A 19,200-nucleotide genomic window follows, 5' to 3' on the forward strand; every position below is an offset into this window, starting at 1 on the left:
TCCCCAGCAGGACATGGAAGCTCACAACTATATGTAACTCTAATTCCAGAGGATCTGATACCCTTTTTTCACACTAGGCATCAGGCTTGCATTTGGTGCACGTAAATACCCATTCAGGAAAAAAATGTTTGTACACATTAAATAAGATAAATATTTAAAAGATTTTTTTTTAAAATGGGGTCTGAGAATATAGTTTAGTGGTAGAGCACTTGCCTGACATGTATGTGGCCATAGGGTCAGTCTCCAAAATCATGTCCAAAATATTTCCCATGTTTCTTTAAATTAACACATGAAGGAGGGAGGGAGGGAGGGAGGGAGGGAGGGAGGGAGGGAGAGAGAGAGAGAAAGAGAGAGAAAGAGAGAAAGACATACACACACACACAAACACACATACTGAGACTCTACCCCAGGGTTTCACATGTACCAAGTGTTCAAACTTAGGACAGATTACAAGTATGTGCCACTACCACCAACTTGGAAGACAGCATTTTAAAAACTGAAATATTTAGCTGTACAGGTACGTGTCTTCAGGCTCAGCTAAATATTTCAGTTTTTTAAAATGCTGTCTTCCAAGTTGGTGGCAATGGCACACACCTGTAATCTGTCTGTAGTTTGAGAATTTTGGTGTGGGAGTGAGAGGATCAAGAAAGAGTTCAAGGCCAGCCATGGCTATATAGCAAATTAGAGAATTAGAGACTAAGACATTCGGTAAATAAAATTATTTAACTGGGACTAGAGAAATAGCTCAGAGTTTAATTAAGAGCATTGACTTGTCTTCTGGAGGACCTGAGTTCGATTCCCAGCATCCGCATGGCATCTTACAACCATCTGTAACTCCATTCCCAGGAGATCTGATTCTGTCTTCTGGTTTCTGGGTCTTCTGGGTTCTGTGTGCATGTGGTACATAGACATAAATGCAGATAAAGCACCCATACATGTAAAATAATGAACTCATGTCTTTGTTTGGTTTGCATTGCTGTAATCAGATACTTTGAAAAAAAAGCAGCTTAGGGCAAAAAAAAAATTTTTTTTTTATTTTAGCTCACAATTCTAGTTACAATCTAAGACTGGGAAAGTCAAGGCAAAGCCTGAAGTATCTAGTCATATCACAGTTGAGACGAGAGAAAGGAGTATGTGTGTGCTTGCGCGCTCGCTTAGGTCAGCTTGATTTCTCCATGGATACAGTTCAGGACTCTGTGAAGAGTGGTGCAACCCACACTGGGCTCTGTTTTCCCATTAAGATACTAACTACTCCATAGACATGCCTATATAGGACAACTCGTTACAGACAGTCCCTCTTTGAGACTCTTCCTCTAGCATGTGTCAAGTTGACAAAGCTAACCATCACAGCTTAGTTCTTTTTTAAAAAAAATACAGTGTTGTGCACAATGCAAGTGTGTGTGTGTGGGAGCGGGACTGGGATTGAACTCACGTGCATGCTAGGCAGATGTGCTGATGAGCTGTGCTTCCAGCCTTTAAAACGCATTTTATCTTTTTAAGATGATTTTACCTGTGTTCAAGTGTGCCTGAGTGTATGTATATGCATCACATGTATGCAGGTGCTCATGGAAGCCAGAGCAGGGCCTTAGGTGTCTTGGAACTTGAGTTACAGGTGATTCTGAGCCACCTGGCTGTGGGTGTTAAGATCCAAATTCTCTTCCAGAGAAGTGCATGCTCTTAACTGTCAAGCTTGTTTACTTTGTTTTGAGACAAGATCTCTAACTTACCCAGACTGACCTTGGTTTTTTAAAAAAATTATTTATGTTGTGCACACCTTTAATTCCAGGGAGGCAGAGGCAGATGGATCTTTTGAGTTCAAGGCCAGTCTGGTCTACAGAACTAGTTCCAGAACAACAAGTGCTACACAAAAAACTCCCGTCTCAATATGTATGCATGACTGTTCTGACCTATACTTGTATACTATGGCCCCTGCACACACACGCACACACACACACACACACACACACACACAAATATGAAAAATGGAGTACTTCAAAATGCTTTATTTGTTTGATTGGTTTTTTGTTTTGTTTTGTTTTGTTTTTTGATTTTTGAAACAGGGTCTCTCTATATAGCTCAGGCTAGCCTGAAACTCAGATCCACCTGCCTCTGCCTAGTAGCATCTAGCTTTTGGTTGCTGTTGATTTTTGTTGTTGTTGTTGTTGTTGTTGTTGTTGTGTTTTCGTGTAGGTGCCCATGAAGGCTAAAGATGTTGCTTGAATCCTCTTCCTCCCAGTGCTGGGAAACAAACTCTACAAAAGCAGTAAGATGTTCTTTTTGGGGTTTTGAGATAGGGTTATACTCTACATAGCCCTGGCTGTCCTGTTTGTAGACTAGGCTGGTCTCAAACTCAGAGATCTGTCTGCCTCTGCCTCCTGAGTGCTGAGATTAAAGAAGTGCACAGCCACCACCACTGCCACGACAGGCTGGTAAATACTCTTATCCCTGCACCATCTCAGGAGTCCTATAGGCTTGAATCTTTGATCCTCTTACCTCTGGCTCCTCAGTATATTCTACTTTAGGACTATGCCAAATCAAATCTGCTTTTTTCACATTTTAGTTTATGGAACTGTTTGTCCCCTATCTCCCTCCTTTCTCAGGGCCCTGGCTAACCCAGGCTAACCCTGGTTAACCCAGGCTAACCTGAATCTTGTTATGTAATCCAGGATAGCATTGAATTCAAAGTTGTCCTTCCTCAGCTTCCCTGATTACTGAGGTTACAGATATGTTCCACTAAACTGGCCTGTATTTTTTGGCACTTATCTGACCTGTATTTTTTGGCACTTAACTGGCCTGTATTTTTTTTTTTTTTTTAAAATACAGACCAGGTGAGTGCCAGCACCTAGGAAACAGGGAGGTGTGATCCCTTTGAGTTCCAAGACAGCCAGGCATAGAGAAACTTCGTCTCAAACAAAACAGAAAACCCTGTTTCAAAAATCAAAAAAAAAAAAAACACCCAATAAACAAACAAACAAAGCATTTTGAAAAACTACTCCGTTTTTCCTATTATTTTGTATGTTTTATATATGTATGGATATGCATCGGCCATGGCATACAAGTGTAGGAACAGTCATGGGAGTCAGTGATTGAATCTAATAGGGTCGTCCCAATTAGGTCATCAGTCCTGCTGGCAGGGACCTTTTTCTACCAAGCTGTCCACTGATAGAGTCGGGGATTGGGGATTCAGGGGCTGGAGAACTGGCACAGTGTGTTAAGACCATTTGTCCCTCATCTAGAGAACCCAGGTTTAATTCCCAGCATCCACATGGTGGCTTACATCATTAGCTAGTTTGAGGCTATCTGATGCCCTCTTGCTCTAGTCACAGACATGGATCAGAGACTGGTAGAACTCTGTAAGTCCAGGCTAGCCAGGGCTTCTATAGTGAGGCCTTGTCTAAAAAGGAAAAAGAGGAAAAAAAAAAAAAGTCTGGAGATTTAAATAATAGAACTAGTCAGTTGTGTCAGGGCCCAAACATAGAACCTCTGATCCATTATATCTTTTTTTTTAAAAAAAAAATCTTAACTTATTTTATGCATATGAGTAAACTGTAGCTATCTATAGACACACCAGAAGAGGGCATTGTTTATGTATGTGTTTGTGTACATGCATGTTACAATGCATGAATGAAGGTCAGTGTTGGTTCTCTGCTACCATGTGGGCTCTGCTGGGATGGAGAAGACTTAGGTTGTCAGGTTTGGTAGCGATTGCCTTTATCCATCAAGCCATCTGACTAATAGAGTTTTTATTCAACATTTAATTTGCTTATTGTAATTGTTAGCTTGCCTAGTGACTTTAACCTAATTTTCTAAAGTCTGTTTCTTTATCACAGTTTTTATAAAACCATTGATTTCAGCTTAACACATGCTAATGGTTATACAGATTTACTTGGGATTTGTGGAGTGGGATTATGGGTGTGTGTGTGTTCTCTCTGCCTAAGGTACCTTTGAACATAATCAATTTTAGGCAGTAATTTTCATCAAAAGCCATAAGGGGAACTGTTTACATGTTGGCTCTGCTCCAAATGAGATGAAATAGACATATCTCTGCAAATGGAGGTTTTTAGAAAACATGTAGAAGTGTCAAATGACAGTTCTCAAGGGTGGTGTGTGTGTGTGTGTGTGGGGGGTGTCATGTGGTTTGAGCAAGTTCTCTCCAGTGCCTGCCCGCTCATGGAGTTTTTTTTTTTTTCCCTCCCTCACCCACATCCCATCCTACCTTATTTTTTTTAGATTGACTATAAAGTATTTGTTATAAAGTTTTTGCAATAGCAGATTGGACCAGATTGAGTTAAGCCATAAAGGTTGTTGTTCTTTCAGGAGCCCTGCCCTTTTGTGACTAGCCTCTGGAAAGATGGAAGCTTTCTTTAGACAGTGTCTTGCTGTGTAACTGGTGTTGGTCTAGAGTTTGTCAGTTCTTCTGTCTTGCCCTTCTGAGTGCTTGTATCAAAGATCTGTGTGCTACTATGCCTGGCTTTATTTTTCTAGAATTGTGAAGTAGTTAGTTGATCTCTATAAAATGACTTCGTTGCTTTTATGATAGAACTCCTAAGGGTCCTTATTTTGGATTTTTAAAAAAGATTGAGGTTTTGAAATTTTTAAAAAAATACTTTCTTGTTTGCTCTGCATGTACACCTGCATGGCAGAAGAGAGCAACCTTATAGATGGTTGTGAGGAACCTTGTGGTTTCTGGGAATTGAACTCAGGACCTCTGGAAGAACAACTAGTGCTCTTAACCATTGAGCTATCTCACCAGCCCAGTTTATTTTATCTTACGCATGTGTTTTACCTGCATGTATGTCTGAGTTCATACATGCAGTCATACATGCAGTGAGGAAGTCAGGAGAGAATGTTAGATGCCCTCGAACTGAAGTTACAGACAGTGTGAGCCACGTCTGAACTGAACCCTGGGTCCTCTGCAAAAGCAGTCAGTGCTCATAACCACTGAGCCATCTCTTCAGGCCCTTATTTTATAGTTCATAATATTTTAAATATGAATTCTTGCCAAGAACATATATTGTAAGATGTTTATTGTATCAAAAGAGCAAGGAATAGTCTTAATTGTCCCAAGGTAAGAAAACCACTTTTAAAAGAAAGAATTCATGTTTGGTGGTACATACCCATAATCCTAGTTAGTACATGATAGACAGGAGGACTGCAAGCTTAAGGCTAGCCTTGGCTTGTACATAGCTATAGCCTATCTCCAAAAAAGGTTTCATCTGTATATGTATATAATCTGTATATGTATATAGTCATCTGTATATGTATATAATCAAATATTAACCACACTCAGAGAGTATTTTATTTGTTATAAAAATATGGACTACTTTACAAACTGGGTATCTCTTTGGGGGTATGGACCACATTAATATACATGCAATTCCAGTTTTAGTATGTGTGCTGCCAAAACAAGTACTTACTTTTCTGGTAGTGTCTAATGTAGCACCAGGCTGGCTTCAAACTCACTGGTTGCTGAAAGTGACCTTGAACTCCAGGTCAGCTACATTTAACTCCCAAATGCTGGACTTACAGGTGTGTCCCACCCTGGCTAGCTTTTTCTGGTTTTGAGACAGTCTTAAGTGGCTCAGACCAGCCCAGTGTAAGAATATTTTATAATTAAAAAAATGTTCATGATATGATATATAGGCAAAAACAGAATCTAGACTTCAGTACTCTACATGTTAAAATTTCCTCTTGAGTCATTTTTTTTGTTAACATAAATGTACTTACTGTGACATTTTTATATACATACCTTGTTAGATCTTGTTCATTTTTTTCTCTTTACTGCCCCTATGTCAGAATTTTCTTTTTGTCAGTGCTTGGAGTTGAGCTTAGGGCTAGGAATTGACCGCTAGGAAAGTGTTCTATCATTGACCTACATTCTTAGCCTGCTTAAAAATGTCTACAGTAGCTACACAGCTGGCTTGGCCGTTAAAAGCACTTGCTGCTCTCGCAGAGGTCTTAGGTTTGATTTTCATTTTCTATGAGGTGGCTTACAACCATCCATAACTCCAGTGCCAGGGCCCACACTCCCTCTTTTGACCCCTGCAGTCACCAGGCACACACGGTACACGTGCATACAAACATTCAGTACAAATATAACAAATAAGTTTAAAAATAAGTTTTAAAAACCTTATTTAGTGTTGGGGAGATGCACGTGAGTTGGCACTGTGAGACTTGAAGTTGAACTCAGGTCACGAGGCTTGGTGGGAGGGAGGGAGGGGGTGCATATGGAAGCCACTGGAGGGACACCGAGTCAGAAGGTCAGCATACTGTGTCTGAGTGGGGAGATAATGATTGCATGATGTGGGTAAAAAGGACATATATTTACTCTGTATTCTTTACTAGAAAACCGTGTTGCCGGGCAGTGGTGGCGCACGCCTTTAATCCCAGCACTTGGGAGGCAGAGGCAGGATTTCTGAGTTCGAGGCCAGCCTGGTCTACAGAGTGAGTTCCAGGACAGCCAGGGCTACACAGAGAAACCCTGTCTCGAAAACCAAAAAAAAGAAAAAAGAAAAAGAAAACCGTGTTAATGGTTTTGTCTGACATACCAATAACAGTAGCAGAGTGAGGACGAGCGTAGTAGCAGAGTGCACATTTGTATGCAGTGGGCTGACCCCACTGCCTGCGTGGGAGCAGCAGCCTCAGGGTTGGGCATATCCTGCCTTTCATTCTTTTGAGTTGAGAATTTAACATAGACATCAATATTTGATGAGATGCTAAAAGAGCATGCTAATAACACATGACATAAATGATTTATTCTTATTGAAGGGAACTTTGTTTATTTGGGATATAAAAGAATGAATTATCAGGCAAATCAATAACTTATCTCATTTATTAGCATATCTTCTTTTTCTTTCAGGCACATATTAAATTTCCTATTGACTACCCATATTCACCACCTACCTTCAGATTCTTGACCAAAATGTGGCACCCCAACATTTATGAGGTAAGAGACATTTGTCATAACTTTCTCTGTGGTTTCATTTTTCAGTTTAAAGATCAGTTCTTTAAAAAGAGACAGTTTTACCAGTCAAGGCCCTGAGTTTGATCATCAGCATGATATAAAATAAGTTGTTTGGGCTAGAGGACGTGGCTTCGTGGTAGAGCATTTGCTTAGCATGCACAAGGATCTGGATTCAGTCAGAACATCACAGCCCGCACCCATCTCTAAAATGAATTGTATATCTCAGTAAATTGTGTTTTGTTGTAACCACAGAGAAATATTCATGATTTTTGCACTTCTACCTTGTAGTGTGTGGATTATTTAAAATAAGAGTAGTTTATAATAGGTAATAATTATAATCCAGTTAAAGATGGAGCTTTTTTGCAGCTCGTCTCTAAGATCACAGTGCACACGTGCTAACCTGTTAACATCTGCGTTTTACAAGTTTAGTAAAGTGGTATAAATGTGTTTGTGTGCCTGTCCTCTAACTTCATAACAAGGGTCACCTGTTGCTGTGGGCAGAGACTCAGCTTTTGGGGGATTTATCCTACTTCAAAGGAAGGACTGGCTTCCTTTCAGGAGTTACTGCTGAGCATTTGAGCCTCTTTTGGAATAAATCCAAGGTGAGGTTCTTCTGTGGACAAGTCAAGCATTTCTAGTAGGACTGTTGGTTGAAGCATGAAACATACTTAGCTTTGGGCTAGATCATGACAGTACTGGAGTAATGCATTGGCCTTTCCTCTGAGGCGACTTCATTGCCTTTCCTTTTTAATTTATGTTTGTTTGAGACCAGCTTTTCTAATGTATTTCAGGTTGTCTTTCAACTTGTCCTTGGGGCCTCCCAAGTAGGGTTCTGGGCATGCACAGTTTTGTTTTTCCAGCTAGAACAAACATGACAAAGGGTGATGTGTAATTACCTCTCCAGAAACAGCCTCCCGTGACTCTCCTTTAGTATGTGACATAATCATAATCCCAAAGAACTACATGATGGCTCAATGAGTAAAGGCACCTGTCCCCAAGCCTGGCAGCTTGAGTTTAGTTTCCAAAACCTTCGTGGTGGTTGGAGAGAACTGACTCTTGAGAGTTGTCCTCTGGTCTCTACACATACCATGGTGCCCCTCCCCCAATAAATACATACATGTCAAAAAACAAAAGATGGAATCAGCATTGTGGCTCATGCCTTTAATCCTAGCAGAGGCAGGTGGATCTCAGTTGGAGGCCAGTCTTATCTATCTACAAAGAGAATTCTGGGATAGTCAGTGATACACAGAAAAACCCTGTATGGGTGGTGGGGGAATCAAACTTTGATTATAGTTTATTAAGTACTGGCTCAAAAGGATGTAAATTTTACTGTAATAATTGTGAATTTAATTATTTTAAAAAATACCATGTTTGTGAAATTAATAAAGACGAACGAGAAATATAGAAAGAAAGAAATTTATCTGAAGCCATAGAGATGAGTCAGCAGTTAAGAGTGCATATCGTTTTTGGAGAGGATCCAGGTTGAGTTCCTGTTGTTCTTGTCAAGTGCACAAAACTGTAACTCCAGGTCCAGGGATCTGACACCTGTAGTGTCTGCAGGCACCTACATTCTCATGCATATAACAGATTTCTACATATGCCCAATTAAAGATAAATCTTTAAATACAAAATAAATTTAACATGGATTTGCCGTCAGTGATTATACTGTACAGTAAAATTCCTTTCTGCATGGGGCTGGAGAGATGGCTCAGAGGTTAAGAACACTGTGTGCTCTTCCAGAGGTCCTGAGTTCAGTTCCTAGCAACCACATGGTGGCTGACAACCATCTGTAATATGACCTGATGCCCTCTTCTGTTGTACTTGCAGACAGAACATTTATGTAAATTAAATAAATCTTTTGTACTGTTGCATGCTGTTAAGAAGTATAGTTGTAGCAGAATACGATGGTGTACACTGTAATCCTAGCACTTGGAGGCAGATGGGTCTCTGTGACTCTGAAGTCAGCCTGGTCTGCATAGAAAGTTCTAGGCCAGATAGGACTAGATAGCGAGACCCTGTCTTTTTCTATTAAGTAGTTTTCTAGTTATATGTTTTACTGTGCTCAAAATTATACAACTGGAGTCCTATTGGACTTATAAACATTATTGTGTTCATATAGATGATTACAAACTTTACGATAGGATGACTCAAAATATTACTGTTCATTACCACCCCTACCCCGCCTTAAAACCTCGGGAGAGCCTGGTATCATAAGAGGGTGAACCCAGGAACTAAAGGTCAGCTTGGACAAAACAAACCAGGCATTTGCTGTCTTTTTTTTTTTTTTTTTTTTTTTTGGTTTGGTTTTTTGAGACAGGGTTTCTCTGTGTAGCCCTGGCTGTCCTGGAACTCACTCTGTAGACCAGGCTAGCCTCGAACTCTCGAACTCAGAAATCTGCCTGCCTCTGCCTCCCAAGTGCTGGGATTAAAGGCGTGTGCCACCACCGCCCGGTGGCATTTGCTGTCTTGATAGTGGTTATATATAATTAGAAAGGAAATATATTTGAATCCTGGAACTGGCCAAGTAATTTGCGTTACTTTTCTGTTTCTTCTGCTTTCTCACTGTTTCCTTCCCTCCTCTCTGTCCCTGCTGCTGACATTGCCAGTGTTGGACTTGAACATTCTCTGTCTGCAGCATGTGGCACATCCCTGTGCCCAGCCTTGGCTGTGTGTTAGTGTGGTGAGAAGACCACTGTTAGGGAACTCAGCAGCAGCAAAGCATAGAGTGTGAGACAGACGGATGGAAGCACATTTCTGCTTCATTTCTCTTGATTGTTTATATGTTCATTATATTGGTTTTACTAAATTGAGTTATTCTCTATGCTATTCTACTAAGATAGAATTATCTGCTATCTTGTAGAGCTTCTAATTTCTCTAAATACTAACTTCAATGACTTATCCTAATTATGAATCAATTGACAAAGCTAAAGATAATACATTAGGATTTATAACACAGATTATACCATTTGCAGTCTTATGGCCTTTTAAACTAGAGAAATTATTAATTATCTCATTGTTATTAAACTCATGGAGATTTTAAATACAAAAATGTTTAAAATTTTAAGATTTAGTGTAATATTTCTATACGCTTTGTTTTTATTGTCCAGATGTTTTAGCCACATTAAGAACCATTTAGATAAACTTTTAAAAATGATTTTTGCAGCAGCTTTAGATTGTAAAAAAGTTGCATGGGGCTAGAGAGATAGTTCAGTGGTTAAGAGCACTTGTTGCTCTTGCAGAAGATCCAGGTTTAGTGTCCAGCACCAACATGATGAGTCACAGCTGTCTGTAATTCCGGTTCCAGACATCTGTGGATACCAGGCACACATGATCCACAGACACACATGAAGTACAACACTCATAGACATAAAGTAAAATTTAAAGGCTTATGAAAGGTTACAGAAACAGTTGATACTTTGGATATTTTGAGGCAGTGTCTCACTGCATTGTCCTGGGTAATAGTAGACTCTCAAGTCCCTGCTTCGTCTTTCCCAGTGGTGGGAGTTAAAGTGTGTACACCCACTCCTCATCTCCACAGATCCCTTTTGTTTGGTGGTTTGGGTTTGGGGAGAGTAAGACTGAGATAGGGTCTCAGTAGCCCAGGTTGGTCCGAAGTCACTATAATCCTGCCTCTGCCTGTTCTTTCTGCTTTCCAGATCCTGAGTATTCGTAGGTGAGAGCACTGTACTCGGCTACAGATCTTTGTTTGTCTTTTTATCTTTTTATGTTTATGGATGTTTGCCTGTGTGGATGGCTGTGCACCACTTATGTACAATGCCTGTAGAGGCCAGAATAAAGATGTCAGATCCCTTGAGCTGCCATGTGGATACTGGTAATTGAACCAGGGTTCTTTGGAAGAGCAGCCAGTGATTAATTGCTAAGACACCTCTACTTTGTTTTGAGGCTTACTGTTGAAAGAACTCAATATAGAATCTTAATGCTGTTGTCTTAGGTAACTTCCTTTCAGGGCAGTCCTGCTTTTCAGCATCTCCAGTGATTGGATTATACTTGTGTGCCACATGCCTATCCCCATTTTACTTTTTTATTTTCCAAAAGAAAAAAAAAATGCCGTCACTGCCCAAGCTAGTTGCTTTCTTTATTGTTGTGAAGAAAATACTTTATTTATAACACAATTTATAGAAGAGAAAGTTTATACTGATTCACAGTTTGAGGGTACAGTTCACTATGGTGGGAGACTCATAGCCATGGGGGCTTAAGATCTTAAGGTAGTTGATCACAAGGCTTGTCTGTAGCTTACTCTGCTTTTTTTTTTTTTGGGGGGGGGGTGTCTCAAATTTAGAGACTCAAGTGCTGGGACCAAAGGAATGTGCCACCACTGCCCAGCTTCACTCTGCTTTTTTACCAGAATGATATTGTTCATATTCAGGATAGATCTTCTCAAATTAAACAGATATGCCCAAAAAAATTGTTCCCATTGTGATTCTAGTCAAATTTCATCTAATTGGCAATTAAGATTAATCTTCACACCAATCACAGATTAGTAATTTCTGTGATTTCTTTGAAACAGTTTTATTAAAGATATTTTTTAATATAGGCTTAGGCATGAAAGAGAAGGAAAGAGAGACACTCAGAAAGTACTCAATGAAGAGGCTTACATTTATTTTATATTTTATTCAGTGGCTTTTAAGAAAGGCCATAAAAGACTGGTGAGAGCTGGCTCAGCATGTTAGAGCACTTACTGCTTTTGAAGAAGACTCTGGTCTGATTCCCAGCATCCACTTTGGTGGCTTAAAACCATCTGTAAGTCAAGTTTCAGGAGACCTGATACACTTGTATGTCCTCCACCAGCACCAGCTACACACAGTGGCAGATAGACATGAAACACTCATACACATGAATACAGCTGCAGACAGAAGAATTACACACTTTTTTTGGTGCAAATATATCTGTGCAGCCTTAGCTGTTCTGGAACTCATTTTGTAGACAACATTGGCCTCATCTCACAGATCCACCTGACTCTGACTTGTGAGTGCTGCGATTAAAGATGTATGCTAACACGCTTACCACACTCATCAATACAATACTCTAAAAAGTGTCCTTTGAATACACATTTAAAAAAATTACTCATTTTAGCTGGATAGAGATAGTGCATCTCTTTAATTTCCAGCACTCAGGAGGCAAGTGGGTGTCTGGATTTGAGACCATCCTACTCTACAAAGAGATTTCCAGGTCAGCCAGGACTACAGAGAGACCCTGCCTTGGAAGAAGATATATATTCATTTTTTTTTTCTGTATGTGAGTGTTTTCCCTGCATGTATGCTTATGTACCATGTTTGTGCAGAAGAGGGCACCAGATCCCCTAAAACCAGAATTACAGAGAGTTATAAGGCACTTCGTACGTGTTGGGAAAGGTAACTCAGATCTTCTACAATAACTAGCATCAGGTATTCTTTTTTTTCTTTTCTTTTTTTCTTTACTTTGGTAAAGATTTATGTATTTATTTTACATATGTAAGTGTTCTATCTCCATGTACACCTGTAGGCTGTAGATGGTTGTGAGCCACCATGTGGTTGCTGGGATTAAACTCAGGGCCTCTGGAAGAGCAGCCAGTGCTCTTAACTCCGTCTCTCCAGCTCCACATCAAGTATTCTTAACTGCCAGGAGATGTCTGTCACCTCATACATGGACATGTTATCATGGAATCAGAACTTTTTATTTTTTGAGATAGGGTCTTATTATTAACCTTGGCTAGTCTGGAATTCTATATATAGACCAGGCTGCCCTTAAACTCAAAGAGACCCACCTGCCTCTGCCTCCCAAGTACTGGGATTAAAGGTGTACGCTACCATGTCCTGCCCAGACATAATAGAGCAAAACATACACATAAATTTTTAAAAAGAAAGGAAAGGAGAAAAGGACAGGGCTGCAAAAGTTGTGGGAGAAAAGCAGCCCTTCTGTAGTTGTTGGGCATGTGAGTCGGTAAAGCCATTATAAAAATCAACATGGAGATTCCTCACAAAATCGGAACTATGATGTGATCTAGTTGTATCATTCCTTGTCATATACAACTATATAGTGAATCCGAGTTAGATACAGCTGGGATTCCTGCCTGCCTGTGCTTGCCTTAACCCTGTTCACAGTCAAGTGCACAGTCAGGTTACATGCTCATTAGTTGCCTACACCACATAGTCTGGACATAGTAGAGCTTTTCTGTCATCATAGCACTCAGATGGAATCAGGGAGATTCTGCGAGTGGAGGGATAGTCTGGGCTTACCAAGTACCCAGGCCACATAGGGCTTTCTGTCTCAAACACACAGCAAGGTGTAAGCATTGAGAGTCAGAGGTAGCAGGTCAGTGCCAGTTCCAGGCTTGGTGGTGCACACATTTAATCTCACTGCACCCTCTGGAGGCAGAGGCAAAGGCAGAGGTGGGGATAGCTCTGGGTTGAGGTAACCTGATCTACTTATAGAGGTCTAGGCCAGCCAGGACTATGTAGTAAGACCCTATTTAGACAGACAGATGACAAAAATATACATGGGGAAAAGAAAATGTACTATATACTCAGAACAGAATATTATCTAACCAAAAAAGAGTAAAGTCCTGTCATTTGTAAGAAAATGAGCAGAAATAACGATTACTAGATTAAACAAAATAAGCCCAATTCAGAAAGACAAATACTGTTTTCTTGAGCCAGGTGTGGTGGTGCACACCTTTAGTCCCAGTCCTCAGGAGGCAGAGGCAGGTAGATCTCTGTGAGCCAGCCTGGTCTACAAAGTGAGTCCAGGGCAGCCAGGGTTATACAGAGAAACTCTGTCTTGAAAAACATAAGAAAAACAAGGCAAGAATTCTTTCTTTTATGAATCCAAATCTTAAAAATAGAAACAATACACAAGTGAGAGACAGACAGACAGACATAAAATTAGAATGGTGACTGGTGGAAACAGGAAGAGCCCCAGCAGTAAGGAAAAGAAAGAAGAAAGAACATTAGAGGTGAGTATGATCTAAAATATCTCTCTATATGAAAGTGTTAGACAAAACCCTCATAATTTAAATTAGGGCCTGTCTATGGGACCTTAGTATTGCCGCTAGTTAAGGCTGGCGATCAGCCCACCCCATGGACACAGCTTTCTCTGTAGCCAGTGCTGGGTTACAAGGGGGCCATGGAATTCAGCTTGATTCATGGACTTATTTTTTAGCTTTCCATATGATTTTTATTTTATTATCTCATATATGACACTATTTTTGATTTTTTTTTTTTTTTTTTTTGGTCAAGAGAAGATTTCTCTGTAGAGCCCCGGCTGTCCTGGAACTCACTCTGTAGTTTAGGCTGGCCTCAAACTCAGTGGTCACCTGCTTCTGCCTTCTGAGTGCTGGGATTAAACTTGTATATCACCACCACAATCACCACCATCATCACCACTCAGCTTTTTATGTACATAATGGGGATTGAATTTAGGTTTTCATGGTTTTGCAGCTATTACTTTACCAACTGAGCTCCTAATAAAAGACAGCTTTAAGAGGGCAGAGAGTATTTGGCAGTCTCTGTGTGTGTGTGTGTGTGTGTGTGTGTGTGTATGTTTGCAAACATCAGCAAGATCCCATAAAATTTATAAAGAAATAAGACCTAGAGGACCAAAATAACATGGAGAAAGAAGTAAAGCATGAAGCTGTTGTTATCAAGAGAGTTTGGCACCGACATGACAAAGAGTTGAGGACATGTGTAGTCACTAGCATTGCTGGCCTGGAGCCCACACGGGCCTCTGACACACAGCCTTCCCTCCTTAGCTTCCCAAGGATTGGGCTCATAGGCAGGGACTACGATACGCAGTTACAACACCACACTCACTGAGTGCTGTCCTTGCTATGGTCTCTCTTGTGATGAACCACCACAAATACCGGTGAGAAGGTTTATTTGGCTTGCGTCTTCTGGATCACTGTCCACAGAGGGAAGCCAAGGCAGGAGCTGATGAATGCAGAGGCCATGGAGAAAGTCTGCTTTCTACCTTACGTCTCAAGGCTTGCTCAGCCTGCTTCCTTATACAACTAAGGGCCACCTGCCCAGGGGTGACACCACCCCAACCCAACATCACATCAATCAGTAGTCAAGGTGATGCTCCAAAACCTTGTCAAAACCAGCAGTTTGGCCTCATCTGTGCCAAGTTGACATAAAAGTGAGCACAAGTGGGAAGTGACAGTCTCATCAACAGTTGCATTTCCATGAACAACCAAAAAATGAACAATGATGAGAATATTCAGAAACTGCTCAGAAATAACCTCTAGAGGTAGAGGCAAGAGGATTCCTGCGTTTGAGGCCAGCTGTCTGTAAAGCCCTTAAAGGAACTTCAAAAAACTCAGTAATAAGAGGATTGGCCTAATGGAAAAAATAGCTAAAGTTAGCCACAAATACCTACTCGGGCTGAGGGAGGAGGATTACCAACACCCCAGAGTCTGAGCCAGACTCGGCAACAACCTGTTGAAAAATATAAGGAGAACCTGACAATGAATGAAGTATATGTCAAACCCACAGTGAGACTTCACCGACATAGGAGAGCTGCATCTGAGTAACAGAAAACAAGGACTGGTAAGGCTGTGAAGAATGGAAATGCCACATACTGCTGGTAACTCAGAGAACAGCGCGTGTGCTCTTGGAAAAGGTTCAATGCAGATCTCCTATTTAACAATTCCGGTCCAAGGGAAAAGAAGCAAATCCTCAGTGTAGGGCAAGCACACAAGTGTAGAGCACAGCATTGCTCACACCGGTGTCCCCCAACAGGAGCTACACCTCGAACTTACCACGCCCATGCAATGAGTGATTTTCAAGCACCTGCTACGAAGTAGAGACAACTCTGAAACCTAACACTTACGTGAAAGAAGTCAGAAAGGGTTGCATATTGTATGATTACATTTGTATTAAAGGTCCAGGTATTAACAAAAAAGCAAGATGGTAGTGATGGAAGCCTGGGGAGATAAAGGAGTCGGAAAAACCACCAAGCAGTTTTTCAAACTGGTGTGACAAAACTTGAAAGCTTCTAGAAATGTTTTTTTTGTTTGTTTGTTTTTGTTTTTGTTTTTATTTTTCGAGACAGGGTTTCTCTGTATAGCCCTGGCTGTCCTGGAACTCACTCTGTAGACCAGGCTGGCCTCGAACTCAGAAATCTGCCTGCCTCTGCCTCCCAAGTGCTGGGATTAAAGGCGTGCGCCACCACCGCCCGGCGCTTCTAGAAATGTTGATCACATAGTACTGTGAATGTGCAAGAACCACTGGAGTGTGGTTTTTTTGTGGTGTTGGGGCATATTAATACTGAGTTCTGCTTCTAGCCCAACATCTTCCCACCCTTTGCTGACGTTGTGTTTGCTTGTTTGCGTTTATTAGAGACAGTTTACTGTAGTGATGACAGACCTGTATCTCATTATGTAAACTAGGCTATCGTGAACTCAGAGCCATTCACCTGCTTCTGGCTTTCAAGTGTTGGGATTACAAATATGTGCCACCATGTCCAACCCAGTTTTTCTAGCCAGCCAAGGTGACATAGGCCTGTAATCCCAGCAGTCAGTAGGCAGAGATGGATGGATCCTAATGAGTTCAAGTCCAGCCTAGTGCATATAGAGCTCCAGGCTAGCCAATGCTACATGACAAGTTTAATTTAGTTAGTGAAATTCACCTAAAATTTTTTAAAGGGATAATTTCTTGCTTCTACAAAAGTAGTTTTGTGGCTGGGGGTAGTGATGCATGCTGTCAATCCCAGCATTAGGCAGGCAGAGGCAGGTGGATCTCTGTGAGTTTTAGTCCAGCCTGGTCTACATAGTGAGTCCAGCACAGCCGGGGCTCTGTTACACAGAGAAATCCTGTCTCGGAAAAAACCAACCAACCAAAGAGTAGATTTATGAGTTTGAGGACAGAGAGAGACTCTGTCTAAAAAAAAAAAAAAAAAAAAAAAACCAAACCACCCCAAAAGTATTTATTAATTATACATAATGGGTTCTATACATTTCATACATGGATATAATTTTATCATATTCCCTTCTTACTCTTTCTTTTCCCACTTTGGTTCTCTAATTCTTTTTCTCTTCCCAGCTGATCCTCTTTCTACTCTGTCTGCTGGTGGTGGTGGGTGCTGCTGCTGCTGCTGCTGCTTTTTTGTTTTGGTAAATGGGTTGCATATGGTTGCTTACTAGTGCCTGGGCACGTTATTAGTGATGCCAGCACTTTAGCACTGAAGAAACTGTCTTTTCCTCCCTAGCAGCCATTAACTGTAAAACCTCAAGGAAGGGTGGGGTTTACTGAGCTTCCGCTCTTCAGTGACAAGATGTTGGCAGGTAATCTCCTGTAGAGCTTATGAAATACTCATAGCTGCTGTGAGTTCAAGAGTCACCTGCCACGTCATATACAGAAGTCAGCCTTCCAGTCTCCTGAAGATTGCTTACAGCCTTTCTGACCCTTCTGTTATGTTCCTGAGCCACTTGAGGAAGGTGATGGAGATATCCTGTTTGTGTCTGAGGTGTCACTTCTCACTTGCCCCTGCACTTTGACTAGTTATGAGCCTTTGCAAGTTAACCATTGTCCACTGCAAAAAGGAGCTTTTCTGACCAAAGCTGACAGCAGCACCAGTCTGGGGCCATAACTACAGTTATCTGGGAGGCAGGTTGACAAGCAGTATGTCTTCTTAACAAAGCAGCTTAGTAGCTTCCTTATGAGAACTTAGAACTGCCTCAGCCTCAGGCTTTTGACCAGGTACAGCAGGTGGTCTGGTTCTTTGCTTGCTTGCTTATTTATAATGTCTGGAGCTGGAGAGATGTTCAGCATTTAAGAACACGCACTACTCTTCCAAATGACCTGGATTCAATTACCAGCATCCACACAAAAGCTCACAGCCAGCTGTATGTAACTTCTACACCCTTTTATAGCCTCTGTGGGCATTGCATACATGTAGTAAACATGTTTGTGAAGGCAGAACACATGAACTTTAAAAAATTTTTATAACTGTGTGTATGTGTGTTTGTGTGTATGTATATGTGTGCAAGTCTACAGAAGACGGTGGTAACAGATCCAGTGGGGCTACAGGGGGTTGAGAGCTGCATGATGTGGGTGCTGGGAACTGAACTTAGGTCCTATGTTAAAGCCATATCTCCATATTATTTTATTGTTTAAAGATGTGATTGAGGGACATTGCATATGGTGGGGAGCTGTGAGAGGAGGCCTGGTAAGGTTGAGCTGGGCTTGAAGCCCCGGGGACCCAGAAGGGACAGAAGGAGCTTAGCCCAGACTCAGCACCAGGCTCCTGTCACATAGCCACAGAACCCCCCCTCCCCCCATAGAGAGAATTGTGGCTATCAGTCATGTAGGGGCAGTGTCCCCAAGCTCTTCACATGTAGATGAGGCATCCCTAACATCTCAGACCAAGCCAATAGGAAGCACCTGCTGTCAGACCCCAACCCAACCCAAACTGTTTAAAAGATCCTATCCAGAAGGAATAAAGGTATGAGAGAATTACTCCATTGTCTGAGAGCATCTGTCACACAACTGTAAAGCTGCCTGGGAAGAGAATGCTCTCCTGAAGCTTTTGCCACTAGAAGCTCCTCTAAACTTTACTCGCTAGCCAGCCCTCTGCTGGCTTTGCTTGGCTTGGCTCAGCTCATCCAGTGCGGTGTCTTGGAGCAACAGTGGCTGCAGGGCGGGTGGTGGTGGTGGTGGTGGTGGTGGTGGTGGTGGTGGTGCAGCAGCAGGGGCGGCTGTGCTGGTCCACTGTGTATGGGGTGCCCTTGACTGGTGCTCCTGGGTTCTATAAGAAAACAGGCTGAGCAAGCCATGAGGAACAAACCAGTTAAGTAGCACCTCTCCATGGCCTCTGCACCAGTTTCCACCTCCTCTGGGTTTCTGTCCTGACTTCCTCCAATGATGAACAGTGATAAGGAAGTGTGAGTCAAATAAGCCCTTTCTAGGTTGTTTTTGGTCGTGGTGTTTCATCACAGCAATAGTAACACTGGCTAGGATTTACAGACATGCACATTTAAAAAACAAAACCAAACATTCTGTTCCCTTGCATACAATGCCATTTCCTCTCCCTTCTCCTCTTAGTACATTTAATTTAAGAAATTCAAAACAAACTTACACACAAAAACATTTTAGGATGCTCTGCACTAGGGAGGTCCTCAGTAAAGAGATTATTGTGCAAACGTGAGGGCCTGAGCTCCTATGCCCAGGACTCCAGTGCCGTGCACATCTGTAACTCCAGTGCCGTGCACATCTGTAGCTCCAGTGCCGTGCACATCTGTA

The 19,200-nt window shown here is 41.5% G+C and overlaps 1 protein-coding gene across 1 annotated transcript in view; it reads left to right on the forward strand.

Moving 5' to 3' along the window:
* The window catches only part of Ube2r2 (ubiquitin conjugating enzyme E2 R2), a 57,519-nt gene that overhangs the window by 28,886 nt on the left and 9,433 nt on the right, over positions 1 to 19,200 (forward strand). The window contains exon 2 of the mRNA XM_028779125.1: positions 6,860 to 6,946. Within this exon, the coding sequence (XP_028634958.1) occupies positions 6,860 to 6,946 (87 nt within the window). The remainder of the gene's footprint in view (positions 1 to 6,859; positions 6,947 to 19,200) is intronic.

Source organism: Grammomys surdaster, unplaced genomic scaffold (genome assembly GCF_004785775.1).
Source record: "Grammomys surdaster isolate TR1022 unplaced genomic scaffold, NIH_TR_1.0 344, whole genome shotgun sequence".
NCBI classification, from domain to species: Eukaryota; Metazoa; Chordata; class Mammalia; order Rodentia; family Muridae; genus Grammomys; species Grammomys surdaster.